The 19,102-nt window shown below is 34.6% G+C and overlaps 1 protein-coding gene across 1 annotated transcript; it reads right to left on the reverse strand.

The window, feature by feature from the left end:
• Positions 1-340: 340 nt before the first annotated feature.
• LOC146158176 (periodic tryptophan protein 2 homolog) lies at positions 341-17,712 on the reverse strand. The gene is made up of 21 exons (XM_083385846.1): positions 17,656-17,712; positions 17,291-17,403; positions 16,543-16,637; positions 15,995-16,076; positions 15,291-15,452; positions 13,672-13,778; positions 12,418-12,532; positions 11,182-11,307; positions 10,160-10,303; positions 8,922-9,129; positions 8,177-8,325; positions 7,573-7,730; positions 6,808-6,948; positions 5,826-5,940; positions 5,386-5,501; positions 4,851-4,948; positions 4,399-4,573; positions 3,495-3,619; positions 2,927-3,020; positions 1,697-1,922; positions 341-591 (listed from the first exon to the last, which is right to left on the reverse strand). The coding sequence occupies exons 1-21, from the start codon at positions 17,671-17,673 to the stop codon at positions 420-422; spliced, it is 2,739 nt and encodes a 912-aa protein (XP_083241972.1). The 5' UTR covers positions 17,674-17,712; the 3' UTR covers positions 341-419.
• Between the last annotated feature and the right edge of the window lie 1,390 nt (positions 17,713-19,102).

Here is a 19,102-nt window from a genome sequence, read left to right on the forward strand (position 1 = left end):
GGCTCTGAGAGCCGCGGTTGAGAATCACTGGACTTGAGCATTGAGCATACAGCATCCTATAAGAGCATGCAACTGAGACCTGTAACTTTAAGAAACTCAAGAAGTCACTGTAACCCCCAAAATTCGGAGCTCGCTTGCTCGCCAAGTGCGAAAGCACGCTTTAATGAGGTCTATAGGTGCGCCATAAGGTAAACACGATTACGAAACACTGCTCTATAGTTGTTGTATCTGCTCACCCTAAACAAGTGTAACTGGACTGAATTCGATTTCTATCTGTAGTTTTCAGGACCACAAGGTTACACTATTCGCATTTTCGTTACACTTTTTATTTCGGCCCTTGAAATGTTATTCGCGCTTGGAATCAAACAAAAGCCAAGAAGTCTCTCGTGATGACATCATAAAAAGATTGAAATCCGACGTCACGTGGAGTCGAGTGACGTCATCATTTGCATTAGGTCGTCATCGCTGCTGTCGCTGTTGGCCTCATTCAGTGAAACTAAGGCGCGGTCATCCGGTTTGGGTTGAATTTTTGGCTTTTGTTGTTTCGAAATTGAAGTTATGTAACGCATTCGGTAGACGTTTGAATCACAGCTAAAGAAAAAATATTTTTTTAAATCAAAAAAAAATATCGTTTGAAAAAGAAAAAACTTTGAAAATTGAAACGAAATCGTTTATTTTTGAAAAGCAATCGTTCGGACGCTTAGGTCCAAGTCAATGCAGTTATACAAATGGTTAAACTCAAGTTAGAGTAATATTTCCACAAAAAATTAAGTCATGTCAAGACGTTTATTAAGCTTGAGTTTAGTCATACAACACTGGGTAAGCAAAGTACTTTTTTACATTAAGACTGTAACTCGTGTTAGCAATCTTAGCTGTTAAAATTGCATAACTTAAATTAACTCATTTTGTCATTAATAAATTTATGAGAAAATAGTACATAAAATTTGGAAATAAGTAATATAAGTTTATTTTCTAACGCAAAAGCAAAAGGGTGTATACTCTAAAAACCATTGCCATTGCATTAATTATGTGGTTATTATGTTGGATGAGCTTAACTTTAGCCATTCAACACTGACTAGGCAAAGTAGAGTTTCATATTAGGAGTTGGACGCATATCTGCACACAAAATGCATAACTTAAGTTAAGCCATTTTGCCGCTAAGCCCTAAGTCAAATTAATTCGTTCAATAAAATAACTTAAGTGCAGTTTAATAGCGAACGTTTACCAGACATTTTTGGAATTCATAGTTGTTAAAATGGCATAACCTAAGTATTTGTCTAATTACTCCGGTCAAGCTGACTAATAAGATTGACTTAATCCTTAACAACACTGGGTAAGGGTATAGGGATGTCCGATAATATCGAATCGTGGCCGATACACGATGTCAAGTGGTAGTATCGGTTGTCGAGAAAAACGTTGGTATCGTATTTAGGTATTTTAGCCATGACATGCGATTAACGCAGCAAAATCAACCTTGGTAAATTTATGAGATAATATTATATTAAAATTAAAGATAGACATGTTTTCTTACTTGAAAGTAAATTTTGTCGTCTAACCTAAAAACATTGCCATTGCAATCCGATCAGTTTATTTATTAGGTTATGGTAATGACGTCATTTGGTATCGGATAGCGATACTTTTCAGCTTTCAGGTATCGAAAAAAAATAATTGAATTCATAAGTACAGTTCAACTCACATTTTCCCGACGCTTTCCATTTTTTCGGTGATTGATTTCTGCAGTTGTCTCATGGAAGACATGACGATGTTGGATCGCTTCTTTAGCATTGGACCGTGGTTGAGAAGCAGATGATTGCTCCAGAGTAAGTACAACTCAAGGCAGCGAGAGGACTCAAGCTGACGCGCCACAAACTCGAGACATTTTTCGACGTATATTTGAGGCAGATTCTTGCAAATAACGTCAACTGAAAAAATAAAAACGATTTGTTTTACCCGTCTTTATTCTAAAAATGTATACATCTGCACTTTCTGATGATCTAAAGTTATAATACTCGTCAGTCAAAATCAGGGGTGTCCAACAAGCGGCACGCAGACCCCCCTAAAATACTTAATTTGTTTTTCAGCCAATTGTCAAAAAAATCTTAATTTTTTATACAGTAAATTGCCATTGTTTATTCACAATATAAAACAATCGCTGCAATCACACAACTAACAATTACTTATAATACTATAACATTATATTGTAGTGGAGGCCAGCATTCACATAACTATAAAGTTTGATGTAAAGAAACAAAAAGCAAAAGTCAGCTCATCGGCGGACATTTAGATGCAGTAATCCGCGGTGCTAACTACACGTTTTTATTATTTGTAAAAGGACACTTTTATTATTAGAAAGAATTTTATTACTAAACTTTGGCACGGGAAGAAGTTACAAAATTGTCACGCCGGCATGTACAAATTGTCACGCCGGCATGTTCGAGTTGGACACCCCTGGTCTAAATACTACACATAAGAAACATCCACAATCCTTTTAAAGTTTAATGCCCGCTTTTCAATAGGTAGTCGTTTAAACCAGGGCTATGGAGTCGGTTTAAAATACCCAAATCCTCCCAAAAATATCGAGTCCCGAGACCGGCTCCGCTCAACAGGCTGTATTTTACCCATTAATATTAAAATGAGTTGGATATACAGCAATTCACTTATAGGGTTGTCATATAACTCATCCCCTCACATTACAATTAAAAAAAAATTCCACCTTTACAATTTACAGTTTCCAGCCTTGCATGAGCAGTTTGAGCACGTTGGACTAGGGTAGTATTACATAGCCTTAATCGAGCCCCGACTCCAGCAAAATTGAACGACTCCGTCGAACCCCAAATCGATTCCGACCTCGCAGCCGAATAAATTTACATGTTTCATTCCATTAACTATTTCCAAAAAATAATTCCAAAGTGCGTTTCAAACTTACTGTTTTTGTGCGGAATCCTTTCCACAACTTCTTCGATTAAACGTTTGTCGTTTAAGCGAAAGCTCATTATGAGGGCTTTGCTGAAGTCTTCCGCCTGTCAAAAAAAGATAAATGTTTTTTTTGTTGTTCAGTAAAAAAATGCTTCATAAATGGTGTAGCAACTAATTTGCGAAAGAAAACAGATTTGGAATGAGTGTTTTAATGCTACAAACCATATTGCCTAAAAAAGTTTGATATGTATGAAACATAATTATTACTTTTTCACAGCGTTACGCTGCTTTTTTAAACGTACAGTTTTGTAAACTGTCATTTGGATTAGTGGTTCATTGTTCAATGTCCACGTATAACAACTTAATAAATCAACAGCACAAGATAGAATGGAATTTAAGTCAAATTTCCAATAGAATTTTGAGCAAATTGTCTAAAACAATATTTTATCGCAATTAACTTTTGTTTCAAATCGTAATCGGAATAAAACACAAGTATCTGACTATTAAGCGGTTGGTAACATCAAATTCGTTAGAATATGCTTTAAAACAACAAAATAGCAACAATAAATTTCACCCACTTGAAGCAGCTTGCGAACATTTGCAGGCGTGACGTCCATGTCAAGGTCAAAGGGGTCAAATATCAGGTTGGCATCCAAGCTGTAGATCATCAGACCCTCGGTACTCACGCACGCCCACTCGCGGCCTACAGAAAAACAAATGTCAACCACAAGGTGGATAAAGAGACCAAATAGCGTGTTTCACCAAACAATAAAAAGACCGTCTTTGGACAAGTAATTTTTCTTCCCAAAGTGTAGAATTCATTCACGACATAATAATCTGGCAACGTATCTGTTAATAAGGACGTCGCACACATAATTCAATAACGATGACGTCACGCATAATGAGGTCACATAACAAAAATTACGTCACACACAATCCAATGCCAAAACAATAACGAATCAAGTGACTTGGAACTTCATGAAGTCAAACACGAACCATAACGACGTCACATATAGTTCTGAATCACGATGACGTAACATAAAAAAGTCCAACAAACCTTATGACGTCACAAACAATTCCAAACAAACGGCAAAGACAAAACTAAACACATCCTAACGTCATACAAAATCCGGATAGAAAAACAGCATGACGTAACTCGAAACATAATTTTTCATGGCGTGAAAAAAACTACTGGCAAGTTAAGACAAGATGACATCAGGTAAACTATTTTTTGCCGTCATAAAAGCTACTGGCTAGTTAAAACAACATGACATCACACATCACATTTTTTGACGTCATAAAATTTACTAACCATGTAAAAAAAGATGACATCAGTTAAACTTTTCATGACGTGATAAAAGCTAAGCTACTGGCCAGTTCAAAGAAGATGAAGACGGATAAACTATTTTTTTGACGTCATAAAAATTACTGGCCAACAAGATGACACGTAAACTCTTTGTTGACGTCATAAAGCTTACTGACCTGTGGGTGAAAAGCGAACGGCGGCGACTCTGACTTCTGGTTTGAAGGATCGAGAACTGAGGTCCCCGGTTCTGACACCAGGTAGGGGGAGTTTACCCCCTTCACCCTGACCCTGACCCATGTCGATCAATGCACCCGGGCCGAACTCGGTCATCTTTCGCTTGTCGAGGAATTCCTGCGTAAAATATCGTTAGTGAGCTTGGTTTTGAACTGAGTTAAAAATATGTACAGTGCTAAAACACACAAATGGCAGGAAAAGTTGTCTAATTTTTTTTCTTTTTTCTACGGTAAAGATAGTATTGGTTGATTAATTAATTCAAAAGGTGGAGTTATGCTAAATATCAAAACAGGCAAACGTGAAATTAATAAATGATTATTATTCGTATTCCGTAGTTTGGTTGTGGCATTTTGCAGTTATACAGAACCAATGATTTATTTATCAGCCTTTTTACCTCAACTGCATCGAAGGAAAGATTTTCAGTGATTTCGAATTTTTTGACGAGCAGAGTTTCTTTGGTGTGGTAAATACAAACGTTCTTTGTCTGTCCGCCTTAAATTAAGAAAAAGTAAGAAAACTTAAAATTGCCATACTGCAAAAAATAGATAAATAATTTAACTCAGAATATGTTCAGGCAAATTTGAATTTCCTAACTCACATACAAATGAAATAAAAATGGTTTTAGTTTATCGAAATTACAATGAGAGTATTTCCCAAAACACACTTCCGTTTACAAAAAAGATATTTAAACAAAACTATAGGTTTCAAAGACCTAAAGTATGGCCACCGGCCGTTCACAATATGCTTTTAAATTAGTACAAATTCGTGTTTTTAATTAAATTTATTCGTTAAGTGACTATTTTAAGCACATACACCGCCCTATTAAGCTTAAAAATCCTCTACCCCGTTGTTTTAAATGTTACGCCTTTAAAATCCCTCAGTAACAATTCCAGACTTAAAACCACACTGCAGGACATTATGGTCATCACCTGCAATAATGGCTTCTCCGTCAGCTGTGTAGCAAAGAGTGTCGAACGCTTTCCCGTATGAAGAGGTTTTGGCAGAAACACGATCAGTTTCGCCCCTCCCGCTACCAATGTCGTATCTGAAAACACAAATATTAGAATTATTTCAAAAAATCTAGACAAATGCTTAACATTTGATACCTTTCATTTTGGTAAATCTTTGAAAACCAATCAATTATAAATAGACTTGTGACAGCTTTTAAAATATAAAAATCCCATTTATAACAATATAACCGAAAACTCATGTAATTTAACGTTACTCGACCGTAAGAACAATTTTACCAAATCTTCGTTGTTTGACGGAGATAAACCAACCCACTAGATGTCTGCATGAAAGTTTTGAAACTACTCGCGTAATTTTGCAAAACTCGTTACTCGAATGAGTCGAACTTGTCGCTACTCACCTGCACTCGACACTAGCGTTCTGCGAAGCGGTCTGAACGTCCCAGAAGCTGATCTCAGCGTTGAGAGTCGAAACTGCGAGTTCTTTGCCGTCAGGACGAAACGTAACAGCAGTTACTGTAAAAATAACGGATAAAGTAGGACAAAGTAATCCGTATAGTGGCAGATGTTGGTAATAATTGTCCGAATGAGATTTTTCTTCATGTGTACGTATAGGATGCAGCAGGCAAAGGTGCTATGGTTGTTTTACGATGTTTGTCACTGTGTTGTTCAGTCGGTTAGCGACGGTCCAGGTATGACTAAGGTAGTGAGTTCGTACCTCACCACAGACAGATTCAACCGGTAGATATGGAATTTAACTTTATTCTTTTATTTTTGGTCTTAAAAGAAAATCTTTTATTTTAGTCACTAGTTTATAAAATAGCTGCAAACTTAATGTTATCGTTTTTACAATGGTTAATATAAGGGGAACGTAACGGTTTACGAAATACGTGTATTTTTTTCAAAAAATTTAAACACATCAGTTTTAGAATCCAGTTGAATACGAGCAAGAAATTATTTTTATTTTGTCGATTATACAATACGTTATTTTGAACAAGGTTTACTTTGTATTCGAACAGCATAATGGCTGGTTCCTTTCATTCAAGTAAAAATCTGGTCCAAATTATATATTTCTGACTACAGCAAAAAAAATTGTTCTGCCAAAAAGTATAATAAAACTAAAAACCAACCGACAAAGCGAATATTAAACAAGAATATATTAAACAAACAGAACACAAGGTTACTGACAATTATTATTTTAAAAACGTGCAGAATAAAAACAATAAATGTTCTCCGTAATCAGTATCAAAACTAAAAAAATGCTAAATTCAAGTAAATGTAAATTGTAAAAATTTGCAAAGCTCTTATTTCAATTAACTTTACACATTCCCAATCAACTTCAACTGTGGTCATGTTCCTCAAGCACAATGGAAGTCCACTTACCGTCGTGTCCCAGCTGAAGTGTTTCCCTCGCTCCTTTTTCGTCTCCGATTTTCCACAAGATGGCGGTATGGTCCCACGATCCGCTCGCCAACAAACTCTCGCACGGAGAAAAGCAAATGCTACACACCGGTGCCTCGTGGCCTGTTCAAGGTCAAGCAAAAGGTCAAAAGTTAGTCATGAACGAACAAGGTTAAAACTTGGCCAAGGACTAAAGATCTTAATTCCGCCAAGAACAACGGGATTTTGTTAACATATTTTTCTCCCAGTGATACACACCGGTGCCTTGAGCCTGTTCAAGGTCAAGCACAAGGTCAAAAATAAATCAAGGACGACCAAGGTTACAACTTGGCCGAGGAACAACGGTCTGAATTAGGCCAAAAACGACGAATTTAGTTAACATATTTACTCCCGGCGACACACACTGGGACCTTGTGACTAGTTTAAGGTCAAATACTAGGTCAAAAGTTGCCCAAGAACGATCAAGGTCAAATTTTAGTATTGTACAAATGTTTTTCGCCAAAGACCTAAAACTGGGGCGGACCCAGTGGGTCCCCATGACCTGTTCAATGTCAAAAGTCAGTCAAGAACGAAACGATCAAAACTTTTTCATAAGCCCAGGCGCTAAACAAAAGTTAGTCAAAAACGACAAAATTATGTTATTTTAAAACATATTTTTTCTCCCAGAGCAACTAACCGGTGTAGGTTGGATAATATTTATCCTTTCCCATAGGCTTTATCTCTCTATATATATTGTTTTGCTCTCACCTGCCAGAGTGTCGAGTAGCCTCCCGGTCCGCATCGACCAAACGTACACCTCGAAGTTGTCCTTTGATCCTGCCGCCACCAGCTCACCGCTGACGTCACTTGCAAGGCACGAGAACTGGGTGGGACGGGGTGAGGTGAAGGTACGGAAGTTGCGGTATCTAACAGGTTAATGAAATGTGTTATAATGATGGAAAGGACTCCAGCCATTATATTAGAATATATTTTTAACCGTTTACAAAATGCTTCCTTTACGCCTGTATGAGATTTGGCATTCATTGTTAGACTAAAGTTCAAAACACAGCCTCCAGCCATTGTTGTTGTTTTTTTGTTTTTCTTTTTCTTTAAAACGTTTACAAAATGCTGCCCATTTCTCTATAGGCTTGATATTCATTCTACGTCCAACCAAAACCTAACAGAATTTATATTATTAAAACATTTACCTATTCTTTGTCGTGTGTTAAGGGCAATTGTAAAGTTACTGTATCGTTGTTCTTTAAAACAAAGATTTTTGTGCCGGGAAAATTCAAAAACCACTTCTTCAAGTTTTAACATCACAACAAACATCTTCATTCCAAAGCTGGTTTGTACTCCATTATGACGTCACCTGTTCATGTCGAAGGCCCTCACGGTGCCATCCAGTGACGATGACGTCACAACCTGTCCGTTGGAGGTGAACTGGACCCCTGTGATGCCGGCCGCGTGTTCGGAGAATGTGACGAAGCAAAAACCACTGGTTGTGTTCCAGACTTTTACCTGGAATATATTAGAGTGTTGTTGCAATGTAATACGGTAAAAAAAAAAAATGTTTAATGGCTTTATTTTGACGCAATAGTGAAGTTTGAGAAAAGCTGGTTATTTTAATTTTTTACAAGTCTGTAAAAAAATAAGTTTGGGCCAATAAAAAGCTAAAATATTTAGGTTGTGGGCCCAAATACTCACGACCAAATTTTCCTGTAGTGAAACCTTTTTAAAATAAAAAAAATAGGCTATACGTACTGAGCTGATGGCAACAAAATTACCAGAAAAAACACAAACATTGGGTGTTAAACAAAAATATCATTTTCTGTTCAATGGCGATGAATTCATCAAAAATAGGAAATAATGTTTCAATATTAAAAAGCTTGTATTTGTTATTCGAAAAAATATAAAAAAAGGTAATTTTTTAATTAAAATTTTAAGTGGCAAAAGAAAAAATTTCTACATAGAAGAAAAACTATTTTTAATCGAAGAAAAGTGTTGTTTTTTCGGTTAAAAATCCAGGTATAAAAAAAAACATATTTCGATATAATGGAAAAAAGGTATTTTTATGACAGAAAGTGTTTTTTTTTTGTCAAAATTTCAGGTGGCACCTTTCCGTCTTGAGCTCCGGTCACAATAAACCTTCCATCCGGCGAATAATCGAGGCAGGTCATGTCGTTGAAGTGTCCCTGCTGCTTCATGATGTACGACTCGCTCCTCCATTCCCACACAAGCAACTGACCGAGGTTGGCCGAGGCGAGCGCTATCCAATCGCCAGTCGAGTTGAAATTAGCCGCTGTTATCTGGTGCTCGGATATACTGCGGAAAAACATTCAGTTGAGGGCATTTTTGAAGTTTTTTGTGGTGTTTTCTGACTTGTTACTTGATTTAAGTGCAATAAGATCTCAGTTTTCAAATTACTTGACTAAAGTCAATTAGATAAATGTTTGACTTGACTTAAGTCTTTGCGGCTGAATAACTTTACTTAACTCATGACTATTTGGAAATCAATTACTTGACTTAGGTGCACTCTAAACTTATGTCTATTTGGCAAAATAAATTGACTTAAGTCAATTGGATAAAAGACAGGACTCGAGGTAAAGTCATTTATGAAGTAATCCTCCTATTTTATTTTTGTTTAGCAACCTACACTTATTGCCTGGACAAGAAAATTCAAGTAGATAGAATCTTTAAAAAAAATATAAGTTTAAGTAGCTGGAATCTTTGATATTCATCCTACGTATCGTTCAACTTCAAGCCATAATTTTAAAGGTTGTTCGAAATGTTGGCAGAGGCAAGCGTCAGTCAAGTTGAAATTAGTTATACTTGGCTTTTGTTAACTTTTTGTGGTGTTTTTATGACTTCAATGAATATTTAAGTCACTGTTTCAAAATGACTTGACCTGACTTGACTTAAGTCTTTTGGCAAAATCACTTTACTTAATTCAAGTCCATCTGAAAGTCAATTTGCTTTGACTTAGGTTTTAACAGATGCCTAAATACAAAAAGTGTCGTACCGCTTATTGTTTTTAAATGTTCACAACATGCCTTTTTCGAAAGAAAAAAGTCCTAAAATGGTATTATTCACAGCAAAGAAGTTAATTTCATATAAAAAAAAATCAGCGCCTAAATTTTGATCGTGTTGAAATTTTTTTAGTTGATTTATTATCTTGGTATGTTAAAATGATTTTTACGAAAGAAAAAGTCAAAGTTGATCACACCAAATATTTCAGAATTGCATGTCAAAAAATCCGCACAGGTCTAAAATTTTAATCTGGTGTTAATTTTTTAAATAATTTTCTTCAGTAAAAGTGGTTGATTTTTTTTTCTTTTTTATTATTTAAACTCACCTGAGCGATTGAATGTGGTTAAAGTCTGGGAGTTCGTGGATATGGAAAGATCCTGAAGCAAATCCTGTTACCATAACGTGAGTTGGGGGATGGAAGTTTACGCAAGTAACATTGTTGAAGTCGCCCTCCTTGTTGAAAAAGTACCTGAAGCAAAAATTAACTTCCGGTGAAAACGTAAGAACTTGTTTGCTTCTTACAGAAATTTAAGAAGCGTATGGAAGAACCCTTTTTATAAAGTTTGCTGTTTAAATGCAAAGGAAACGTATAAATAGTGGTAAAGATGACTTATTTTGTTTGCCTTTGGCACACTTGTAAGTAAGTAAGTAATGTTTATTTTTCTATTGGCGCTGAAATTAAAAAACACAAAGTAAACTATGACAAGAAACAAATTGATGCGCGATACGGTCGGAGCAGCGATGGGTCCGATGGACCTTCCAGTCAGCTCCACGGTAAAGGTAAAATTAAATTACCTTGAAATAAGGCAAAACTTTTTAACAAATAAATAAATAGAGCACATAAAAATGTGAATACATAATAAGATAAACGACGTGATAATAACAATTCAGCAACACAGGGTTTTGTAGAGTAAGTTAGTCATTTTAAGAGTTCCAAAACTAAATCATGCGAATTTACTGTTGTTAAAAAATTGCAAACTAAATGGCAAAATGAAAAAAAAAATATATAAAAATACATTATTATTTCATGAACTGTGCTTGTTTATTTAATTTTTCCTAACTCAAAATGTACTTTTACAGATGTCAGTGTGTACTTTGACTTTTGGGGAATTGTTGTGTGCTATTATGCATATCATATTTCTTGTTTACAAACTTTCAGGGATAGTGCAATATAATTAAAAAAAATTGAAAAGTTCTTTGTAATTTGGTCAAAGGGCACAATTTTGAGTTCTTTGGTATTTTTATCTGTTTATACCAAAGCAAAACTACTTGCCTTAATGTTTTCCTATCTTGCTTTAATTTTTCTAATTTACAATGCTAATTAATCGATAATCCTTTTTCACTCACTTCGCAGATCTCTTGTAGAAAATTTTTGCATTTGTATTTCCGGCATCTTCCGACAAAGTTTTGTTGTCTGACCTTTCACCTTCGACCTCAACATTAGGGTCTTGTTCCTCCGAGTAGGGTATTACCCTGAAACAAAGGTAACAGTTTAAAGATTAGAAATAAGTTTGTTGAAGGCCATTGGGGGAAAGCTATATTACTAGGCAATTTTAGATTTTCTCTATGCCTGTTATTTTTAAACAAAACTTTTTGGGACGACAATAAGTTAAAACAGGGGTCCCCAAATTAAGGTCTGTGGGTAGAATATTATATATTCTTTTTATAATTTTTCGGTTTCATATTTTAATTCTATTTTTGTGAGATAATCAATTTATTATAGCCTAGTACAGTGCTTCTTAAAATTTTTTTAGTTTTGTTCACCCCTAGCATCTAACTTCAGATTTCATTCACCCTTGTCTCATGACTTGATAAAACTATCTCGTCTATATATAACAGCACACCCGGAATATCCGCCCTGCTCGTAAGCTACAATCCAATTCTGACTGTTCACCCCTTTTGGTTGGTTCACCCCTGCAAAAATTTTATTCACCCTGGGGTGAACCATTCACCAGTTTAAGAAACACTGGTCTAGTACACAATTTAATATCCGCCAGCGATTGTTGGTGGTAAAAGTAATTGTTTAAATGTTCGCAATTTTTGATAGGCTGTTTTAACAGTGATTTAGAATTTGCTATCTGTTTTTGCAAGTTTCAAATTTGTTTCATTTTATGATTTCATAAACATGTTAAAATGCTAAACGACCAATAAGGGTAAAATTTGGTTCACAGGCATAAAATGCTAATAATTTGGTAAAAATATGAACACTTCCAACAGTCACGAAAAACAATAAAACATAGGACATGTAAGCCACACAATTTTCATTTTTCAAGACCTTTGAGGAAAATTTACAGCCTTTAGATGATTGAAATTTAGATCGCTAGACTTTTTTTATTATAATTTGAACACAAAATCAGTTTAAATGTCATGGTTAACACACTTGAAAAAAGTGCATTTTCTAAACACATTACCTAAGCTGGACATAAAATAAATTAGCAGACATTTTAAGACTTTTTTCAATATGTAAATCACTTATAAGACATTCAGAGATTTTTAAAGATTTAGAGACTTTGTGGCAACAGTGCATTAATGTCAGTCTAATAGAGGTCAGCCAAAACCGTCACGAATCACCAACATACTTACTCTAGCTCTGGTGTTGGAACAAGGTCTTCCAGATCTGTGTCGCAATCCCACACATTAAGCGCCCCGTCTCTGCTTACTGAATATAGATCGAGCGAATTCTGCTCAAAAAAGCAACCTGAAATATAAAGCATTGCCGTATTTTACGGACCATAAGGCGCACCCGATTATAAGGCGAACTGTCAATAAATTGCTGTGATTAGATTTTTGTTCATACATAAGGCGCACGATCAATTTATCTAAATCGCCCAGGCGTCCGCAACACGCTGAGGCCTCCACAAAACAGCCGAGACTTCAGCCGCGTGGTAAACCGCTCCGCTCTTTCTCCTACTCTTCCCACTTTTTCTCCGTGCTCCTCTTTTTCGTCTATCGGTACTGGTTTTAAGTGTAGGCAATCAAGCACTATTGTACTTGATCCATACATTAGGCGCACCGGCTTATAAGGCACATGATCAATTTATGAGAAAAAAAAAGATTTAAATAGCGCTTATGGTCCGTAAAATACGGTATACAAAGATCTAAAGTGATATTTTGTGATATGTTGCTTGTTTCTCTGCCAAGCTTGTGATTTTGATTCTACATTTCTGATGGAATCTTGTTGTTATTGAAATAAAATGGGTGATTACGTTTGTGGGTATGGAGAAAGTGCTTATAACAATATATAGCTTAAGTATATTTTGTAAAATACACAAAAATCATAACACATCAGGATCATTTTCAAGTAAAATAAATACTATATATAAATACTATATATTTTTTCCATTTTACCTACATTAATGCAAAAATTCTCATATGCCCTTCTCATATGTAGTCTGTTTTAATAAAGGATGAATGGAGTGTAGAATTCCATGTCAGTAAAAAACGAAACTGAAAAAGTTCAACAAACACTGGACTACACTGTTAACTTTGCGCATTTTTATGTAAGTGCTTTATAACTGTGTAAGCATTCTATTATTTGTGGTCAAAAAGTCAAAGGTCACTGAGCACATGGTGCCTTGACATTGTAGTTGTCCTTACAGCAGTTAGGGTTACTACCTTGTCGCGGTAGAAGCTCGCCTTGTTCCTTTAAGTGTTTGGCGATGATGTTTAACCCACACTAGTGCAGTTTCTGTTTTCTTAACAGTGTTTTGTTTTCTATCGAATTAAGACATGAATCCAATTGTTTTGGTCTTAGTGTTATTGATTGACTCCTGTACACCGCTAAAGACTCCAGTACCGGATCGGAGCCATTAGTTTTCACTCCGAATCTAAGCTCACCCATAATTTCATCTTTGTGTCCTCCAAGTGAATATATGACAAGGTTTTCCAGTTTCACTGCGGCGTACACCCGAGTGTTCATGTCCTTGCCTCCAATAGCAAAAGCCCTGAGATAAGATTATGCCATTTAGATCATTGATAAATTAATCGCAACTTATATTGGGATACTGTTGATGATGAAAATGAATGATAAAATAAAGTTGAGTTGCGAATAAAGCTTGCAGTGGAATTTCAAAAGATATTTTTTGCCAAAAAGCAAAATATTGCAATATATATACAAAATATAATAACAAAAAGTCAGTTTTTTCACAAAGGTGCCTAAAATTAAAAAAAAATTAGTAGGCCACTTAACCATTGTATAGTATAGTAAAAAGGAATTCATTTGTGTGCGTAAAACCAAGGATTTCTTAACTGAATACACTGGCTAAAGTTAGTTGGCAATTTTAAGGACAATGTAAAAAACAGAAATACTATGTTAATTATAACAAATACATTTGTTGGTAGCCATATTGTTATATTTCTAAATCTGAAAATCAGGTGTATTTAACGACAAATCACATCAAAATCTTGACAAGCTTACACACAACCGTGCTTCATCCGGTTAGGCCAGGGGTTCTTAAACTGGGGTCCATGGACCCCCTGGGGGTCCGTGAAATAGTTTTAGGGGGTCCATGAAGGCCTAGTTAAAAAACTAGTGTATACTTAAAGCAATTAATTTTTAAAAGAAAACACTTTAATTTAAAACTAAACGGTTTTGGAATGAATGTATAGTTAGACTCCATTTAACTTTCACATTTTTCGGACTGAATTAACAGAGTCATGAAGTCTATTTGTATTGTGACGTCAATTTATGACATCATTTTGGAGCATTTCTTCTACCGGGGGTCCATGCAAAGCAAAAAAAATTTTACGGGCCAGCGGTAAAAAATGTTTAAGAACCCCTGGGCCAACTCACAGATTTTCTACATTGACCAGGTGAAACCTGTTGCAAAAGCTTGATTTGTTGTTGCAAAAGCATAATTTGACTCAGCATAAACAGTAAATTTAACAAGCGCAAACATTTTCTCTAAACTTGAGTAAATGTAATGGCGGTTAAAAAAATATATACACTGTAACTTGCTTGTTATGGGGTTTCTAGTTGCCTCACAGTTGGGGTATTCCATATCAAATCATCACAAAAATTTAAATTTTGTAACCACCCGTCTCAGATTTTTTTGATATTTTCGTTGTGCAAAATATAGCTAAAAAAAAAAGTTTGCCAAAAATATTTCGAAAACATTCCAATCCGTTAGGAAGTTATGACATTTTGAAATTTGGCTACTAGAGGGGGTTTTCGGACACCCCAAAAATGGAAAGTAAATATCATGAAAATCTAAGACGGGTGGTTACAAGGGCTTGATGATTTGACATGGAATACCCCAGTTTTATAAAAAAAATTATTTAAAGCCGATTTTTAGAAAATAGGTCAAAAACAGAACAGTATAATGTCATGCTCAATACAATTAAACATTTTTATTGGAACAAGCTGGACATAAAATAAATTCAGTATGTAAATAAATCCAAAGAAATTCAAGAACTTTTAAAGATAGTTAACTTAGGTAAAAAAAAATTAACCACACCTGCTGTCATCCGTCCAGTCTATGCAAGTAATTTCATTGTAGGCTCCGTAGTATGTGCGGTGTAGTGTGAAAGGGTTTAGCGAGATATCTTTAGCAGGGGCGTAATAAACAAGAACAATGTTGTCCTTTGCTACAGCAAATTTCGAGCCATCTGGACTGAACCTGAAAAAGTGTAGGTAAATTAACAGGTTAATGAACAACAATTATTTCAATATTTGTAACTTGCATATAAAGCTAATTTATACAAAAAAAGGTCTTAAAAGTTTGTTATGAAAATTTGCATATATACTTCAGGACAGGTTTTGCTGTGTAGTAGCATTGCAAGTCAAATAGTTAGCCAGCTGTAATTAAAGTTACGAATTTAACTAGTGCTATCTTGTGTATGCAAGTACAAATGTATATATAATATATTTTCAATTCTACAATATGCACACATAGACGCCGACTTTTGTTTTTGACAAGTAAAAATAAGAGACACAAAAACTGGTTAAAGCTGCGACCCCTAAGTCCCAGTTTGGCCCCTTCCCAAAATATATTCTCATTATAAATAAAGTTGATATTGATTTTAAGACTTTGAAATTACAAAATTTTCAATTTACGAAGCTATTGTAATATTTGTGAATTAGGTTAAATTTGACAGGCCATACAGTGCAACCAGTCGTGTAAATTGTTGTCAAAGTCCTTTAATTATTTTTGTAACAAACTTGATGCAGCTGATCGGTTTCCTGAAATGATGTCGATGTAAGACTGAGTTTCCTACAAGACTTATCAGGGTTGCTTCACCATCTTAGAAAACAAAAGAAACATTTATTAAAAATATTACTTTTATCCACATGCTAGTTAAACATACACAAGCCAGTTAAAATCAACAATTTGTGCTAACGATCGACTTATATTACTTTTTCAAATTGATACTGGATTTTTTATGATTTTGCCAACCAATACCCAACATCCAGTGTTTTATATACCCGGAATAATGAAGTAATTCAAATTGACAGAAAATAAAATCCACATAACAGTTCAGTTTACTTATTTACCTTTTATATTGCATAGTAACTTTGTATGATGCTTAAAGAAACAATATTTTGGCAAAAAATAGAAAACTGGTTGTTTTGAGAAAAAGCTTTAATCGTATTTTCATAATAAAATAAAACAGATTTACAGATACATAAATATTGATAGCATAATACTATTAATATCGGTCGATTTTATCGGTAAACCGATATACACTCTGTCCATTTCTAATTTTTACCTTCGTCAACTAGTATAGCTGTGCAGTTATTTGGAGCGACGGCAATATTTATGATGTTGTATTTTGTTGTCACTCTTAAAGTTTCTGATTTGTTGCTGAAAAATAAAACAGTTTATGTAAACATTTGCAGAAAGCTACTTTTAACGACATAAACCAATTTACAAGTGATATGTCATACTGAGAAAAAAATAAGGTGGTTAAGTTAGATTAGTAGGGCCAGGTTGGAAAGTAAGGCCTGCTCTGGGGAATAAAATTGCCCCCTCCGTCACGATTATATCTGTGCATCTTGCGTAAAAGCAACATTAATGTGGTCAGTTATGAAAATCGCATAAACGTGCAAAAGGGCTAACAGTTTTCAGGATAGTGTTTCTTGTCCAGCTTTGCAAATTTTACAAATAACGTTTACAGCTGTGCAAATCCTGCCAGAAACAATTTTCAAAATCCAAATCTGGTAGTAGAGTAGAATGAACCAAAGAAAGAATCCAATCTGTATTTCATTTTATGTCTTTAGGCATTGGGTGTTCTATAGGGTGGTCCAGACGTGTTTTATAATAACAGAGCAGAAAAGATTGGCGATGGTCTACAATCCTACCAAACAATCAAACAATTAATATATCAACGCATGTTATTTCAAATCTTACATCACCAAAAATGCAGACTGGCAAAGATTTGTGAAATTAACTTAAACTAATATTATAAACTTTACAAATTTTTACATGTATGTTTACATTTTTAACTATTTGTTTACCTTTTTAAATCAAACTTTGAAATGCGGTTTCCTACTGGACTCAAAAGCGTGTTTCCATCACTCAGAAACGTTACATTTCCTTTCCGATAAACTGTACCAAGAAGATTGGAGAACTGTAACACAGAATTATAAACAATTATATTACTTTTGCATTTTAATGTTGCATTGTATAAACATACTTCATTTACTAAACTATTTAAAACTATAGTGCTTCTCTTAAAAATCGACTTGCACAAAAAGTTGTATTTCCATGTCTTACTGCTATTTCAAAAATAACATTTTTAAGACAAGGTTCAAAAACCATTAAAAGGGTTTAAGTATGAAACAGTCGGACGAAAGTAATATTAGTCTAAACATGTACTAACCTGGTAGGAGTACTTCATTTTTCACTTAGTTCTAAAAAGTCATTCATTCAATAAGGCCCATAATCACTTTTATTGCTAACAGTAAACAATAAACAAGTTTGTATGCTTTTACACACGTGCGACGTGCAAAGCAAAATATCCTGAACGGACTTGCAAATCCTTTTTCTAAAAAAAATTTAAATTGGCGTTAATTTAAATGTAATTACATATTAGGCAAAACTTAAACGCTAGTTACTTGATAGAATTTTGATATTGTTAATTTATGCTTAAAAAGTGCCAAAACGTGTTACTTTAAATATTGTAGTGGTCAGGAGCAACAACTTTTTTTAGAAATTGGGAAACCCCCATGTAAGCACATTAACTACAGCTGTTTATTTTTTTTTGTAGCTATGTTATATGTTTATTAGTATCATTGGTTTAACGATATGATTAGGTTTTTTTCTTCATAATTTCATATTTTACATTACTTGTGGTGCCGTAATCGGCCACACTGAGTGCTGTTAGTTAACATTTCTGTAGTAAATATTAGGTGTCAGAAATGTTTATAAGACAAGCGTCTCGTGAAGTTTTAAATCATTACTTTTCCTTGAGTCGATGTGCCACTTGCTCCTTTTACACCTTCATTGATGTTATACTTTACTTTATAGTTAATCAGTTTATGCAACAATTAACAAGCTACAAATAAACTTGTGTACTGAATAAATTGATTTAGATCTTATTCTGTCGTGGATATTACTGCGTTTATGTCTTTATTATGTCGTTGGTCTTAATACTATGATAATATTGATTTACTGCTTACGGCATTGATGCTTTGTAGGTCTTATTGTGTGTTCCTCGTAATAACAGGATTTTAGACAAATTATGGCCCCTATCAATATGGCCTTCTATCAATACTTAACTTTGTTATGTCATATCTGAAAATTCAATGCGTTCCGGTAAGAACATTTTCATCGTTCCTGTAAGAAATTATTTTACTTTCACCCCTGCTCTGCACTAGCCTTAACAATAAACTATAAAAAAGTAAATAAGTTTCTTGTACATTCAAGAATTCTTTACAATATTCCAACATAGCTTTCAACAGTAAAGAAGAACGCAAAAAGGATATTATAGTACTCAATTGGTCCGCTGCTTGAAGTCGGTAAGAATGCGAATAAAATGATAAAGTGCTTTTTCACTGCAGCTGTATAATCTCAGTTATGTTGATTGTCAAAATGTTTTGTAACTTGCAGTTTAAAGAAATTTTAAGTAGTACATAGAATGTGAAGATTGTACAAAGTAATAGTTTACCGAAAAACATAATAATGTAAAAGGTTAATTGTTAGTTAACCAAAAAAACGTGATATCTTTGAACAAAAAATTTCAATTCAACATGGGTGTTGATGTGTGTGCCTGCGCAAAATAACAAATTAGGTATATTGAAAACAAGGCGAAAACACACAGGTAAAGA

The sequence above is a fragment of the Ascidiella aspersa genome, chromosome 3 (assembly GCF_963924565.1).
Source record: "Ascidiella aspersa chromosome 3, kaAscAspe10.2, whole genome shotgun sequence".
Classification (NCBI taxonomy): Eukaryota; Metazoa; Chordata; class Ascidiacea; order Phlebobranchia; family Ascidiidae; genus Ascidiella; species Ascidiella aspersa.

Bases quoted from the DNA above. Each gene is read 5' to 3' on its own strand.
- LOC146158176 (XM_083385846.1), bottom strand. The intron at 9,130-10,159 runs GTGAGTTTAAAT...GTTTTTCCGCAG, and splicing joins AACCACATTCAATCGCTCAG to TATATCCGAGCACCAGATAA. The intron at 592-1,696 runs GTGAGTTGAACT...TTTTTTCTTTAG, and splicing joins ATGGAAAGCGTCGGGAAAAT to CTGTGATTCAAACGTCTACC.